The 16,647-nt window shown below is 40.3% G+C and overlaps 2 protein-coding genes across 2 annotated transcripts; both read right to left on the reverse strand.

Annotated features, from left to right (window-relative positions):
• Positions 1-746: 746 nt before the first annotated feature.
• Positions 747-5,695, reverse strand: LOC18011703 (protein GAMETE EXPRESSED 2). Its single transcript, XM_024151077.1, has 17 exons — positions 5,626-5,695; positions 5,207-5,542; positions 4,771-5,109; positions 4,362-4,688; positions 4,061-4,267; positions 3,918-3,973; positions 3,700-3,841; positions 3,282-3,590; positions 3,040-3,164; positions 2,729-2,941; positions 2,398-2,630; positions 2,073-2,302; positions 1,742-1,980; positions 1,507-1,663; positions 1,158-1,303; positions 942-1,033; positions 747-837 (listed from the first exon to the last, which is right to left on the reverse strand). Exons 1-17 carry the CDS (start codon positions 5,693-5,695, stop codon positions 747-749), a joined length of 3,312 nt encoding a protein of 1,103 aa, XP_024006845.1.
• A 7,801-nt stretch (positions 5,696-13,496) lies between these two features.
• LOC18012001 (protein DETOXIFICATION 55) lies at positions 13,497-15,152 on the reverse strand. Its single transcript, XM_006395030.2, has 2 exons — positions 15,072-15,152; positions 13,497-14,951 (listed from the first exon to the last, which is right to left on the reverse strand). The coding sequence occupies exons 1-2, from the start codon at positions 15,135-15,137 to the stop codon at positions 13,497-13,499; spliced, it is 1,521 nt and encodes a 506-aa protein (XP_006395092.1). The 5' UTR covers positions 15,138-15,152.
• Between the last annotated feature and the right edge of the window lie 1,495 nt (positions 15,153-16,647).

A 16,647-nucleotide genomic window follows, 5' to 3' on the forward strand; every position in this document is an offset into this window, starting at 1 on the left:
TGAAGATTTTAGTTGAAAATTTGAAAAAAACGGAGGGTTTTATATGGTAAATTTCATAAAAAATTTCAAACATTGAAACATATATCTCACTTAATGTTAGGATTGTTTAATTTTTGTGTAATAGTACTCCCTCTTTGACAACTGTTAACATTTGATATATATTAATTAATTTAAACTTTTTGAGGTTTTAGTTATACAATTTTATTTAAGATGTGATCAGAGCCGTGATTCTTTTTAATGCAGCTTAGCCCATAAATAGTTTGTAAAAAGAAGAAAAAATGACAGATATGCGCTTGGAAAGAATCAAACCCAGGTAAACCTCTAATCAAACGCGCTTTCACCTATTCACAAACCATTTGGACTAATTCAAACTTTGGAAAATTGGCCCTAAAAAAATATTTAACTTTTCTGGTCCTAAAACATATGCTTCATTAGCCTGTGCTCGGCTCTGGATGTGATAAATGAAGGTGTTATATTTCAGTCACTAAAAGGAATGGCAATTTGATATTTTGTTTAAAATGTTTACTTGACAAGAAACTAGAAATCAATAAAATATTTAAAATAAAGATTTTAGTTGAAAATTAAAAGTAAATGGAGGGTTTTATATTGTAAATTTCTTAAACTTTTTTAACAATGAGACAATACATCCATTAACACTTTTTTCACTTTTTTAACATCATCAACCTTTCATGAGATTCTTCAGTAGATTGTCTGATGGTTTGTAATGTAATCCTGATGGCTCAGCTTCATAAACTTCTAGCCTTCTCTAGCTCTAGCGGAAAAATGTCAATCTCTGGTAGCTCCTTGTTCTGATTGCCATAAGTTTCGCCGACTTGTCTGTACCACCAAACAAACACAAAATACATAAGCGTCCTAAGAAGAGATTATTTATACAAATTTAACCATTTCCCCCAAAATATCAGATATATACACAGATATACCTCTGCGTGGCATGGCCATTCCAGATACTCCTCGGAAGACAACAAGGGTATCTTCTTGTTGCAACATTGTCATCTAACAATTCGGCATTGTCCTAGTCCAGAAGAGATAAATACAGTACCCTTTTTTTTTTATGTTTGGACACAACTTGGCTGTAAGAACAAGGGAGACTTTAACCCAAAAAAAAACAGAACAAGGGAGATGAGTTCGTTAATTACCGTTGGTTTCTGCGAGTTCTTGTGAGCATAAGGTTCGTTTCTTCTCTCGTGTACGAGAAGAACTGCGCATTTGCAAGTGAAGAACAGAAGCAACGTAGCGAGAGAGAATACCACGACAGACTCCACCACAATTACAGAGCCTAGAACTGCGACCATAGTGACAAAAGGTATTATTATTACTGGAACCAGAGAAACAGCATAAGAAACAACACCGAAACATTCTAACCAAACGGTTCATCTAACAAAATGTGCGTTTACTAAAATCATCATGTTCAAAAATTAGATTAAACCGATTTAGACTAAACTAAAACCAAATCGAAGCCACTCCAAATGTTTCATATACACGTACCGTGACCTGCAAGGGAACTCAAGGGTCTCTTTCTGATGATGTTTACGCGAGCTTCCGCGTGTAGAGGCTGTGAAATTCTCTCAGTGCAATCAAGAAAGCACCCGTAGTTCCCCATATCACTCAGTTTCAGGGTCAAGATAGCTCCATTCTCTCCTCCCTACACAATATTTTGTGATGATGATGATATCAAGAACCAAAAAACACTCAATTGAAAAGATAGATGATTTGACTGTACGTGATGGAGCAGCTGTTGCATAAGGTCGTTGCATTGCTTAATTGTTCCACGAAACCTGATCCCACTGGCTTTGACATTCACGTGTTTAGAAATGGCAGTGTAAGTCTGAATTGGCTGCCACTGGAATATGTTTTTGAACTTTAGCTCTGTTGAGTTTATAAGCTCGGACGGTAAGTTTGTCAGCAGAAGCCCGTCAGTAACTTCGACGGAAAACGTTACTAAGAAATGAGATTCACCACCTGAACATTTTGCTTCTTATCAGAATGAAAAAAAAAAGGGTTTTGCTAGCTTTTAAGTGAATCAACAGTGAAGTTTCCGTTGTTAACATTACCAGGAAAGTTAGCAAGATCCGGATCTCCAACTGAGAAGTTGAATTTGTCTGTTTCCCTGTGAAATATGAGCGATTCCTCCCCATTACTCTCGAGCATTATATAGTGAGGAACATTAATAAACGGTGGATCGTTGACAGGTTCAACGAAAACAGGAACATCAAGTTGATTGATCCCATTCTTGTTCCTTGTGGACAGCCGAAGAGAATCAACACCAGCAAAATTCTCGTTTCTGAGACAGGAAGAAAGAATAGTTGAAATGGGAGAGAACTTTGAAACTAACTTGTGATACAAGAAAAAAATATCTATGATTCCAAATATATATACCCGAGATACTGAATCGACTTAAGTGCAGGATTGATAACTCCAATTTGTCCTTCTAAGGTTAATAGCCTTCCATCTTCACCACCGTTGCTAACTGAGAGTCTTCCACTTCCAGGCGGCCTAAACTGCATCAGCATTGGTGAGAGAATAACTGATCCCGAAATTGCTTGCACCGTTACTGAAATGTTCTCAAGCAGGTCTGAGTAACTTATTTCCAACTCAGAGAAGCCACTGTAGTAGTATAACATTCAAAGACGAAGATTAACATTGCTGAAGTGTAGAGTTAAGATAGACTTATTCTAAGCAAACAAAAGATGAGGAATACTTTCCCAGATCTAGGACTGATTAGATCTTCAGTTGCTTGCAATCCGCCGGAGAATGAGACAAACTGAGGAGGAGCAGTAAGGATAAAGATGTACACTGTAGCTACAGCTAAGTTTCCATTGATATCAACTATTGTATAAAGAAAGGAGTCATTTCCCGAAAAATCCTTGAGTGGCGTGTATCTAAGTAGGTTTCCATCTCTCAGTAGAGAACCATGACCTGGCTAATAAGCAGAAATCAATAGAAAACGACAGTTTAAATAAAAATTATTTTTCCAACTGTCTGCAAAAAAATAGAAGAAATGCCACATTCATTCCTCACTTGTGAAAAACCAAGAATGCTCGCATTGTCGCCAGCAAAATAGTCGTTTTCCAGTGAATTGAAAGAGATTGACTCATCTTCCCACACGTTAACTGCATCATCATAGGCTCTTGGAAAGTATCCACCTAAGTCATGAGAGAATCTCAAAACCATGAAAATTAAGAATAATTAACTTTTTCCCTAACCAGCGAAAGAGAAGGAAAGAAAATAATGGTGAAAAAAAAAAGAAGTAATGTACTTACTGCTATACACATTTACGTCAAAGGGGCAAGGTTTAATATGTTTATTGTCAAACGATACACACATTCGGTAAGTGCCAATCTCCATGGCCAGATAGCTACCCGTATATGTCCCATCACTATTATCAACAAAGTTCCATGTAGTGAAATTTGATGTGTTAGACGAAGTGATCTCCAACTTTAACCGAGATGGCTGTGAAGGCACAGGATTGTAGAACCCGTCCAATAGCAAGACCACAATATCATTCTTGATTTGCTTTGGCACTTTTGCATTGAATTGGGTCACACTACACTCTGCCACATTCACTTCACCTGAGAGAAGCAAGAGTGTGCTGATCACAAACAATGATAACAGACATTTCCCAATTGATAGATGAAAGTATCTAGTTGTTTAGACTAATTACGGTGTGGAGCATGATACCTGCAATTACTTCCTTGATAAAAGGTTGACCTCCATTGAGGACTATGTTTCCAGATGATACAAAGATTTTATAATTTCCACTCCTTTTTGGAGTATAACTTACGTCAAAAGTACTTGCTTGAATCAATAGGCTGTCAAAATCCTGCAAGAAGGAAACCCCTTTAAGTCTCCAGGTGTAATTGGGTATGCATAAGCACATATGCAGATAAACTTCTTACTCCTCTGCCGTGTTTCCCATAGAATGGTGTATTAGTTCGGTGACTTGATCCAGTCCCTGTTAAACCATTCGATAATATAAAGCCACAAGCGAAGACATCAACCAATTTTGGAAGTAAGAAAATAAAGGAAAATACTTTTGTACCATTGAGTGTCTCTCTCGGTTGTATGGTTGGCAAAATATACGAGGAATCGGTCTCTTGCAAGATTCGGACCTGAAGTCTACTCACTTGGATGGGTGAAGGATAACCATAAGCATCTTTCAAGTATATAGAGAATTCAAGAGACTCCCCAGCAATAGAAGCATTGATCCCTGAGCCATTTACTATACTTCTTGATCCATCACAATAACCTGTCAAGAAGAGAGGAGTGCTATAAGAGTAAATTCACCAAAGAGCAAAAAGTAGCATCAATATCATGAAGCAGTTTTTTGGCAAAACACTGACCTATATATACTGTATACTCATAAGGCATACCAGAGACGCTCTTATTGTGCTCCATATCAGAAAGAGTGAGCAAGAAATTCCCTGGTTCAGACAGGCTGAAAGACATCAGCTGGATCCCTGGCTCGACATACTTAAACCGGAAATCTGCTACCGGTATGGACAAACCCGTCTCTTTCTCCACCACATCAGCATCAAATTCGTAAAATCCAGAAACAAGGTTTCCAAATCGATCTCTCTGGTGTAGCAAGATCTCCATTTTGGAAAATATCTGCCATGTGTTGAGCTCTGACTTCCATATGCTCAGGCAATTGGAAACATCTAAAGGCCCTGCTCAAAAACCAACAACATCAGCAAAGAAAATGCTTAGCTTAAACTAAATTGCACATGATAGACGTTAAAACCAAATCACCTGAATTAACCTCGAGAGGTAGAGGAACACCGTTCAGGGTTTGGCTCTCCCTCTCCACAAGAAGTAAGAATTTTCCAGAGGTCACAAGAACAAACTCAATGGAAATATAACCAGATTCAATCCATCTAGTGTGTGTGATATTAAGATCGCCAGCGATTGAACCATTTTCGTAGAGAAGAGACAACGAAAACCCCTGAAGCTCCGTCTCCTTCCCGGAAAACGAAATGTTATTTCCAAATGCATCCTTGGGAAGAATCAGAATCGATGCATTCATCCCAGCCTCAAACACGTTTGCAAGACCCATCCAAGAAACAACACACACGGATGGGTACATTAACCCTTCACACCAAGTAAAAAAAAAAAGACTTAATTTTTACTATCTTTCTGATACTAGAAAACCAAAAATGAAGCAGAAGTAACATCAAAAACACCGAACCTGGAGCTACTTCGAAATGGAGCGACGAATCCAGGACTTTGAAGTTCTCGTCGTCTATAACGATGTTGAAAATCCCAAACAAGATGGGAGTAAAAGTAATCTTCCAAGTATTAACATCGTCACCAAGATCCAGAGAAACCCCAGAAATGTACGAACTGTTGCCTTTTTTCCCGTTAACAGTAAGCGTAGGCTTAAATGCTCTCTGCTCTAATGAAGCGTTCCCTTTGGTTTCAAAATTTCCCAGAACTTTGATCGTAATTCCCGCGATTTCCCCAGATGTAAAATTGTTCTTATCGTCTGACCAACTGAAAGTAAAATTCGGGAGCCCAGATTCATCTACGATTAAGAGAAACAGTACAAAAAAAATCAAGCATTTGAGTGAAGTCAATGATGGAGAAAAGAAATACAGAAAAACGAACCTGTGGACTGGGAATTTATGGCTGCATTGAATAAGAAGAGCATCAACAGTGAAGCGAATTTGATTGTCATGATACAGAGAAACCGTTTCGATTCAGGTTTGTGGAAGAAAATGAAATTAGCGCCAACTGCTGTGATTTTTTTTTTTCTGGGGGTTTTGAAATCTATAGGAAAAAAAAAAAGTGTTCAAAATTTGATCGATGGATGGAAAAGTAACACGTGTCACTGGTACAATATCAACCACTTGATTCCTTTTATTTCTTTTCCCCGACAACGGCTTGTGGTTTCATGTGGTCGTGGAGACAAAAATCAGAGTCGATGGGCAGCTCGAAGCATTTCCGATCACCGGTAATCGGTGACGGAATGGATTCACCTTATACCGGAAGGAGTATCCAACCACTGGTAAACCGCGGCGGAGAGTAAAGCTCCGATTCGTCCAAAAAGGCTTTTCAGCAACTAATTTTTTTTTCTAATATGGGCCCCTTATAGCCCATTATATTTGTAATAACCCCAGACTGCTTATTTATTAGTATTAAGGCCTATGCAGAGTATGGGCTACAGAAAAGTGTATTTTAGATACATGATACATCCTTTTTTTTTTTTTTTTTTTTTGATAAAATGTGAATATATTACCAAAAGAAAGTTTAATTACAATGCTTTAGACAAAACCAGCAGCTTCAGGCCCAAAAAAAAAATAAAAGCCATAAAAACTAGGGCAGGAACAATATTACAAGATGCAGATGATCAGGCGTGGGTGAACCATTGAGAAAGAAGCTTCTCGCAGCCTCGTTTCCGGAGGCGGGCAAAAAAAGAGTCTCTCACGGTTCGGTCGATTTTCCTGAAAAGAGCCTCCACCGTTAAGGAAACCTGTGTATGGATCCTGTTGTTGCGCTCATGCCAAAGGAGATAGACTGTTGCCTGGGCAGCCAGACATTTCAGGGTCCTAGAGAACGATCTGGTTGGCGTCCTCATCCACTGGAGAAGAGTTGGCCAAGTAGTTAATATTGAGGGAGTAGCCTCAAAACGCTGTAGAACTCTGTCCCAGACCTGGAGCGAGAAAGGGCAGGCGAGGAAGATGTGGTGACGTGCTTCCGGAGAAAGGTTGCAGAGGACACAAACCTCAGAGACGTTGACTCCCCATTGTATCATCCGATCCTTGGTTGGTAGCCTGTTCAAGTTTGCAGTCCAGAAGTGGAAGGCATGACGTGGAATAGCATGCTTGAACCAGACCGTTTTGAACCAGGTAACCATGGGAGCACTCGGCCTTAGGAAATCCCAGGTGCACTTAGTCGAGAATTGGTGGCGACGGGAACCTTCAATTCCCCATGAAAAGACATCAGGTCCGTTGCTTGTCTGTGGTGGGACAGTGGAAATGAGAGTATTTCGCAGGTCTCTAATTTCCAAGCTCCTCGATCTCGCATTAGGAAGGCGCCAGGTTCCGTCAGCAGCGACCGCATGAGAAACATGCGCGCCGATAGGAATACCAAGTTTCCGGGGCCCCGCATGGCCAATGTAGTCAATTAACGGACCAAGAGCCAACCAGTTGTCACACCAGTAGCTCACAGAGCATCCATCGCCAATTTCGCAGCCAATCAGAAGCTTGGCGAGAGGTCGGAGGCCTAATAAAAACTTCCAGATCCAAGAGTGATTACTTCTCTCTTCAGCAAGCCAATAATTGGTGCGTTTAAGTCTATGCTCTCTGTTCTAACAAACCCAAAGAGAGACATTGTTGGAGAAAAGAAGCCATACCAAACGCAGGTTGAGAGCCTTATTCCATTCTTTTTTCCATGATACATCCTTGATTCATGCATAATTAAATTACTTTTTAGTTTGAAACAAATTATTTTCAATTCTTTTTGATAATACAGTATTGGATAATCGGTGTAGGACTCTTGAGATAATTAGAAGGCTAGCTCTCAATCACAACCGACTTAAGCCGTCCAATGCTAAAAGTGAGCCAGCATGAAAGAGAGAGTTTGGCCCACCGAATTTTCATCTGAGCCCCGACATTGGATTGGAGGGATTTGGTTCAATTGACTTTTGTAAGGAAGGACCATACAACACAACTAGCCAGGCAACATATACTGACAAAGTATGTATTTCTGAATATCAACTTGTGTTATTAGATGTATCGATGAAGGTATTTATACAACTTTGGAGGAAAACCTAAACCCAATAGAATAGGGAAACTTAGAGAATAGGAAAATATCCTAACTAGATTTAAGTATATCGGATATATGGAGAATATATCCCAATACCCCCCCTCAAGGTGGAGCATGGAAGTTTTGAATGCCCACCTTGGACAAAAAAACAGCAAATTCTTTGCGACCGAGAGCCTTAGTAAGAATATCCGCCAGCTGGTCCTTTGTAGAAACATGAAATGGTTTGAGTACACCTTTGACAATCTCATCACGGATAAAATGACATTCGGTCTCCACATGTTTAGTGCGTTCATGAAATACCGGATTGTTGCTCAGATGAATAGCTGGCTGACTATCACACCTAAGAGTCATAGGATCACGGTGATCATAACCCATCTCGCGAAGAAGAGCTTTGAGCCACAACAACTCCTTGGTGATCGCCCCCATTGCTCGATATTCTGCTTCAGTAGAAGACACAGACACAGTTTCTTGTTTCTTTGTCTTCCAAGAAATTGGAGAAGAGCCCAGTTGAACCAGCCAACCTGTAAGTGAACGTCTTGTTAAAGGACATGCTGCATAATCAGAATCACACCAACCCGTCAAATGCAAAGGAGAATCTGCACGAAGAAGAATTCCTTGACCAAGAGTTCCTTTTAAATATCGAACCGTTTTAACTGCAGCAAGCCAGTGATCTGCTTGAGGAGAGTGCATAAATTGAGATAAAATATGAACTGCATAAGCCAGGTCAGGTCTGGTAGCCAAAAGATAGATAAGACGACCCACAAAACGTCGATAGCGATCCGGATCAGCTAGCAATCGTCCGTGTGCTCTTCCAAGATGATGATTTTGGTCGATAGGAGAGCCAACAGGTTTGCATCCAAGAAGACCAGCTTCGGCTACGATGTCCGTCGCAAACTTGCATTGACATAAATAAAATCCAGTCGGACTTCGAGCAACCTCTATGCCCAAGAAGTATTTAAGAAAACCAAGGTCCTTCATATAAAAGCAAGTCGAGAGATAGTCTTTAAAAGTCTGTATAACCGCAGGGTCATCTCCAGAAATGATCAAGTCATCGACATAGACAAGTATACGAAGGAAGGCTCCATGTTTGGAATAAACAAACAAAGAATAGTCGGAGCGAGTTTGTACGAACCCATATTTGAGAAGAGCATCTGCCAGTTTAGCAAACCAACAACGAGGCGCTTGTTTCAAGCCATACAAAGATTTCCGCAGACGGCAGACACGAGTTTCTCCAGGAGAAGCATAACCTTGCGGAAGTTTCATATAAACCACATCCTGTAAATCACCATGTAAGAACGCATTATGTACGTCCATTTGATGAACTTCATGATTATTCTTGGCCGCATAATCCAGAAAAACTCGTACAGTCGTCATCTTCGCAACAGGAGAAAATGTCTCAGTGTAATCCTCTCCCTCTTTCTGATTATTTCCCAAAACCACTAGACGTGCTTTATGGCGTTCAATAGTGCCGTCAGAACGATATTTAATCGTAAATACCCATTTACTGCCAAGAGCCCTCTTATTGGGAGGAAGATCTTCAAGATCCCATGTATGGTTTCGATCAAGAGCTTTGTACTCAGAACGAACCGCTTCTTTCCAAACATCTTCTAACATAGCCTCACGAAAAGAACGAGGTTCGACAGAAGCCGTAATTGATGCAAGAAAGCTGCGATGTTTAGAAGAAAATTTGTCATAAGAGATAAAGTCAGAGAGAGGGTAAAGCGAACCTGAAGACAGCTGAGGAGAAGGTGAAGGAGCGAGAGAGAGAGAAGAGTCAATGGTGACGGAGTTCGTAATAAAGTCATGTAAACGAGTAGACCGTTGCTTGACACGATGACCACGTCCTAATTCTTCAATAACCTCGTCCTCAATATCAGCTGTAGTGTTAGTATCATTAGCTACGTGTGCAGGAATAGGCTCTGGGGAAGGAAGTTCAGGGGCAGCAATTTCATCAAGCGGCTGACCAATAATGGTTGGAGACATATCGTCATCATCCTCAACCGAAGCAACAGGTAAAGAAGACGAAGGTAACGCATCAGCAGCTTGAATCGGCTCAGTAACCGTTGCAAAAGGAAACTGATCCTCACAAAAAACCACATCCCGAGATGAAAATGTGACTTCCTTGTCAAGATCATAAAGCATCCAGCCTTTCTTGCCAGCAGGATAACCTAAAAACATACAACGACGGCTCCGAGGGGCAAATTTATCACCCTGATGATTCAAATTATGAGCATATGCGAGACACCCAAAGACACGCAGATGTTTAATGGATGGAGCACGACCATACAGCTTTTCAAACGGAGTTTTACCACCAAGAAGTTGTGAAGGAGTCCGATTCATGAGATACACTGCCGTTTTGACACATTCACCCCAATACTCAACTGGTAGATGAGCTTGAAAGCGTAAGGCCCTTGCAACATTTAGAATATGGCGATGCTTGCGTTCAACACGGCCATTCTGCTGTGGAGTGTGAACACACGAGGTCTCATGAATCATTCCTTGTTCTTGAAAAAATCGGGAAAGACAAAGAAACTCGGTGCCATTATCGCTCCGTATGGTTTTGACTTTCTTAGAGAATTGTGTATTCACTAAAGCCAAAAAATCTCTTATATGTCGTCAAACTGCAATTTTATCCGGTAGAAGATAAATCCACACTGCGCGTGAGCAATCATCAACTATAGTTAAAAAGTAACGAGATCCACAAAAAGCTGTTGTGCGATAAGGACCCCATAAATCACAATGGATTAAATCAAAAACTGCATTAGCTGTATTCAAACTATCCGGAAAACATTGACGAGTTTGTTTAGCACGGAAGCAAACATCACAATTCTTAAATAAAAGCTCACTACTACTACTAACACCACGAACATCTGGAAGCAACCCGATCACACGAGAAGATGGATGACCTAAGCGATGGTGCCATAAAACAGAAGTATCTTGAACTTGAGTATGCAATGACGTCAAAGCCTCAACGCCACAAAAGGTATACAGACCCTCTCTCTCTCTTTCACCCGCTCCAATCAGCGTCCTCGTAGTGCGGTCCTGCAAAATCAATAGCTTATCAGTGATTTGTCCCACCAAGTGATTGTCAGTGACCAATTGACCAAACGATATCAGGTTTGTATCAAAGCCATCAACAAGATACACATTTAGTAAAAACAGTCGCGAAGTAAGGCGAACTGTGCCCTGCGTAGAAGCAACTGCATTAGATCCCTCCGGTAGCTTAACCGAGACAGGAGTAATAGAACGAACGTCCTCTAAAAGATCTGCTCGTCCAGTCATATGGTGCGTAGCACCTGTATCAAGTATCCAAACAGCATCATTGAGCTTACCGCTTGAAGAATCACCTTTCTTGGCAGAACCAACCATTCGCTGAATGATCTGCCATTGATCATCAGAGAGACCGCTTAAACCCTGCCGGTCACTGTCCGTAAGAGCCATCGAAGAGGGAAGAGATACTGAATTGGCTCCCACAATCTGTGTGCTGTTCGCACGAGGAGAAGCCCCACGACCGCGTCCTGTAGCACCACGGCCACGTCCATACCATTCTGGGTACCCCACCACCTTAAAACACGAGCTTGCTTCTTGTCCCGAACGACCACACACAGTACATTGCCGTGTCGGATCACGATTTGAAGGTCTGGGAAGAGATGGTGGAGTCGCACTAGTATTTCGAGGAGAAAGATCACGCGTATGAACTGTGCCTGGCTGGGGAGAATAAGGCGCTGATGGAACTTGAGCTGCGAAGCTCATCATCGGAGGCTCTTGAACAACAGAGGAACGAATAGTTTCATTCTGGAGGATCGTCTGGTAGACGCTATCCAGGTCTGGTAGAGGCGTAATGGCGCAGATTTGTGAGCGAACCACACCATGAACTGAATCATCAAGTCCAGAGAGAAAGTCATGAATTCGCAGAGTCTCGCGAGCTTGATCGTGTGACGTATTAAGATCACACGTACACTTGCCACAGCTACATTGTTTGAGCGGCATACAATCAGCGATGCCATCCCAAAGTTTTGTCAAACGTCCGAAATAATCATCAACAGTCGACCCGTTTTGTTTGCACGAAGCCAACGAATTTCGGAGTTGTTGTAGTCGAGCTCCACTTTTAATCGAAAAACGCCGCTTGATAATATCCCATAAGTCTTTGGCGACTTCTCGAGTGGAAATCGAAGAACGAAGCTTGGGTTCAATGGTTTGTTTTATCCATCCAACCAAGAGATGATTGTTAGCAATCCAATCACCGAGGGTAGGCGAGTCGTCGGTAGGTTTTGAGATACTGCCGTCGATGAAGCCAAATTTCTTGCGGGAGCTGAGAGCAATGCGTAGGTTAAGTGCCCACTCATCATAATTCGTACCGTTGAGTAACGGGGAAGAAATAACAGCACCCGGATTATCATTAGATGTGAGGTCATAAGGAGATATGGTCTTGTGTTTTGTTTCAGTGGTTGCCATCGTAAGTTTAAAGAGGAGGATGTGAAAAGAATTTTAACGGCGGCTCTGTTTTTGTGTATAAAAACAGAGGCAGCAGTAAGAGAAGGGAATGAGGAAGAGAACTTGGTTTAGGTAAAAAAACTTTTCAGAAATCGATGAGCAAAGAGAAATTGGATCTCTGCTCTGATACCATGACAAAGTATGTATTTCTGAATATCAACTTGTGTTATTAGATGTATCGATGAAGGTATTTATACAACTTTGGAGGAAAACCTAAACCCAATAGAATAGGGAAACTTAGAGAATAGAAAAATATCCTAACTAGATTTAAGTATATCGGATATATGAAGAATATATCCCAATATATACAGTCTCGGCCCGTACTCAAACTCAAAAAGACGAACGTTGATGTAGACAGAGAAAAAAAATAGTTATAATAAAAAAAAAAAAGAGATGAAAAGACACGTGTTAAGTTTGAGGTATAAAAACGTCAAAACTCAAAGGTCTTAAGTAGTATCTGTTGTTAACAACAAAGGAAACAAACATGATGTGTCTATCTCCTTTTTCCCCCTCCCCACCCATCTCCTTCTGGTTTTCTTCCACTACACCCAAATAGATTCTTCGCTTTCTATATTATTTAGTTAGTCTTATTATACCATTAATAATTGCATCTTCCATAATTTAATCTCCTCTTATTTATACTTCTATGTATTACACAGTATTTCAAAATTTTGACTGTGATGTTTGTGTTTTTACAGCAGTACTTACTTAACATACTAACTACGGTTACATTGCTTGATCAGATGAAAGTATTGAGACCTTAAAGCTATAGTTGTTGTGAAAGATAATTAAGGCGAAGAAAAGAAGCGAGAAGCCACAAGGACACTAATATGATGCCCATTTTGGTATGGGTACACATCCACATGCTTGCACATGTGTTTCGGCCAATTAGCTCTTATTTTCCATGTGGTTCGGTATCTCTATATACACTCATGCAACCCTATATATATATAAATATATTCGCGTCATGGTCATAGCAATCGCATCCATTGAAGTCTTCATCACCCCAATCCATGTTCCACTCTCTTCAATAATGCAACTCTTTAACATTTTTGGTTTCCATAAAGTTCTACATTCTCTCCTTGTCCAATGAAGACACTTACATAAATGTATATTTGGTTTCATGTATATGGAAAAAATTTAAAAACAAAAAGGAAAAATAATGAGACAGAAATAGAGATAGTATGACGAACAACAAACGAAACATATATATTCTGTTAGTGTAGACCTTCTTCGCATTTGACAATAATTTGATCGGTATCAGGTGAAATGACGTTTTTGCCCACCAAGTCATGAGCCTTCGAGGACTCTTTGTTCCAATCTGTCTTATAGACAACGGTCAAAATGGAGACTGCACAAGCTAGCTGGGCTCCAAGCAAACCATAGCATAGGCCCATGAAGCCTAGTCCCCACACAAACGCTAAGACAACTGCCACTGGTGCTCCAACTACATAAAAGGCGTAGAAGTTAATCTTGGCCCCTACACGTGGCCTCGCACTGCCACGTAGGATCCCACAGCTTGTTGTCTGAGGACAGTTGGCAAGCTCACAAGCTCCGATCACCGGAAGAACCGCCGCCGTCAGCTCCAGGACAACTCCATCCGCCGTAAAAACTCTCCCCCAAGCCTTTCTCCCCACGGTGGTCCCTACAAGCCCCAACACCGACACGGCCACGGCGGCTCCGACAGCAACTACCGCCGCCGTTCTTGCCTTCTCCGGCCGTCCTGCTCCCAACTCGTTGCTCACTCTCGTCGAAACCGCGGCGGAGAGAGCCGTCGGGATTGTATACAATAATGACGTGGTCTGGATCACGATGGCGGCTGCCGCTAACGCCACCGTTGGCTCCGGGAGATATCCGGCGAGGACCGTCATGAATTCGTACCACCACCACTCCAAACAAACCGCTATACAACTCGGGACCGCGAATTTGACCAGTGTTGACCAAACTTCATCGTCACAAGAGGAGTCTCTCGAACCAGACAGCATCAACGGCGTTTTGAGACAAAGAGAGGAACTGGTTTTGTCGTTGTTGTTGTTGTTTTTGTTGTCTTCCAAGTAGATGTAGCAAAGGAGAAGCGATAAGGAGATGAAGTTTGTGAGAAAAGAGGAAATAGCGACTCCAGCGACGCCGAGAGAGACGTAAAACGTGAAGAAAGCGGTAATGGGGAGATGAAGAAGGACGGAGACTAACGTGCACCACATCAAAGGCCACGTGGTGCCTTTACAACGTAAGTAAATACGTAAAGGATGAAGGAAGCTATTAGCGAGAAGATCAGGCAAAGAGAAGGAGCAATATAGAGAGGCGACACGTGTGATGTCTTGTTGTTGGCGGAGGATTAGCATTAGAGGTTGGAGGTTTAGCCAGAGAAGTGAGATGGGGAGAGAAGCTAAGAGAAGGAGAAAGATGGTTCGCTTGAGAGTTGAGGAAGCAAGTGAAGGGTTTTTGGAACCGATGGCTTGACCGCAAAGTGGTTCCATACCGGTGGCTAAACCGGAGAGAACAGAGTAACCGGTTATGTTTGTGAAACCGACGGCTAAGGCTCCTCCGGCGAGCTCGAGACTACCGAGTCGGCCCATAAACACGACGGACGTCATGTTCTTTAGGTAGTTTAGTATGCTCATTGCGGCCACCGGGAAACTTATGTCCCAAATTTTCTTCATCTCCTCCACCACCTTATAAATTATGTGAATGAAAAGATTATCATTAAATAATATAAATGGAGATATATGAAAGACTCTGGCTGAGGCAGAAGTATACTGAGAATATGGATACTTTTAGATAAAATTAAGTACCTCGGGCATTGTCGGGTTGTACTTGTGTTGGAGATTTATGAGACGTGAGTTCTCTTCGATCACCATTGTTAGCGTTTGTTTTGATTGAGATGAGAGATTTTAAAATATGAAGAGAAGATGCCGTTTTATATAGAACTTTTTTTTTTCTAGTTTGGCGTGGTGTGTGTTTCAAAAATATTTATTTCATTATTTGTTATCCATTTTCTTTGTGTTGCTTATGGAACGCTAATCTATGCAAGTATAAGTACAAACTTAAGTATAGTTTGAGGAACAATTATACAAATGGAATGGACTAAAATCAACCCCATTGTTATTTTAAAATGCAAGACGACTCTATACTATTATAATTTATTAAATAAGCGAATTTATTGACCACAAAAGTACGATTCCGAATCAGATTTTTGTCGTACAAAAGCGTCACATAAACAAACGAAAGTGTAGGTATGTGGCAATTTAAAACAACAAAAAACAAGAACAAAAACTCAAATCATATTTCTTCACAACATGCTGATCAAATTAGTACAAAGTTCCATTTTATGATCATCTCTTTATCTAATCGTCGAATCTTCTGAAAGTATGTGAAGAAATCGTGTTTTTCTTATAACTAGAGAATCTTATCCTAATCTTCAAGACCTTCAAGGCTTCAACAATTATGTGACTTATGTAGTAGTCAAGAAAATGATGTGTCAAATAATATCTCTTTGGTTAGAATCCAAGACGATAAGTAAAGTATCATGATCAATTAATTTTGTTAACCGAGTTCGTATTTATAAGGAGAAAAAATAAAGTATTATTTGAATTGTGATAAAAAATATTTTCAAAAAATATAGAATAATTTAGAAGAAGGGATCATTTATCAATCTTTTTTCCTAAAATTCTAAATGGCCCTAAATTAGAGTCTGGAAATTAAAAGCTTAGTGGTTTTAGCAAAATGTGAAGGAACTAGAAGCGACCTTTGCTCTTTATTTTTATTTTTTGATAAATTAAATTGTTGATAAAGATATTTATGGAACTCAAACTAAAGATATTAGTAGAAAGTGATATGACTGGTCCATCAGTCTAGAAATGAAACTAGTTAGAATTAGGTATAGCGCAATGTGTTGTCTCCCTCGCACTGTAATTATCAACCTAAAATCGACTTGAAAATTATATATACCTTTCCTTTCTTTATTCCCCTTTTTCCTGCTTATTCCCACTCTACTCCTTATCACCAGTGACATTCTACGTCCTGTCTCTGCTTACGTGGGAAAACGATCATCATGACAATTGAAAAGTTATGTATAACCCATGTGTAGATTTTCATAAATTATGAGAAGTATTGGTGACAACTTTTAAAATGAAAAAACTCTTTTTTTTCAAAAATCTGATATTATTCAATAAATTTCAGTGAAGTCAGCCTATTCTATATTGGATGATTTGTTGCAATTTAAAAAAAAAATTCAAAGAATTTTAAGGAGTGGTATGGTTAGCATCTGCTAAACCATTAAAATTAAGAGTATTGTCAACATTTTAATAAGAAATTATTAAGTCAGGTTTGTATATCACTCCACTAAATTTGCAAGACGTATTTCCAATT

The sequence above is a fragment of the Eutrema salsugineum genome, unplaced genomic scaffold, assembly GCF_000478725.1.
Source record: "Eutrema salsugineum unplaced genomic scaffold, Eutsalg1_0 scaffold_6, whole genome shotgun sequence".
Lineage (NCBI taxonomy): Eukaryota > Viridiplantae > Streptophyta > Magnoliopsida > Brassicales > Brassicaceae > Eutrema > Eutrema salsugineum.

What these genes read in the sequence shown, in the direction of transcription:
- LOC18012001 (XM_006395030.2), bottom strand. Translation starts at nt 15,137, where the DNA reads ATGGTGATCGAAGAGAACTCACGTCTCATAAATCTCCAACACAAGTAC. An exon ending in ACAACCCGACAATGCCCGAG is followed by an intron (nt 14,952 to 15,071) that starts GTACTTAATTTT and finishes ATAATTTATAAG; the next exon opens with GTGGTGGAGGAGATGAAGAA.
- LOC18011703 (XM_024151077.1), bottom strand. Translation starts at nt 5,695, where the DNA reads ATGACAATCAAATTCGCTTCACTGTTGATGCTCTTCTTATTCAATGCA. An exon ending in GCATTCTTGGTTTTTCACAA is followed by an intron (nt 2,942 to 3,039) that starts GTGAGGAATGAA and finishes TCTGCTTATTAG; the next exon opens with CCAGGTCATGGTTCTCTACT. An exon ending in AGAACTCGCAGAAACCAACG is followed by an intron (nt 1,034 to 1,157) that starts GTAATTAACGAA and finishes CTTCTGGACTAG; the next exon opens with GACAATGCCGAATTGTTAGA.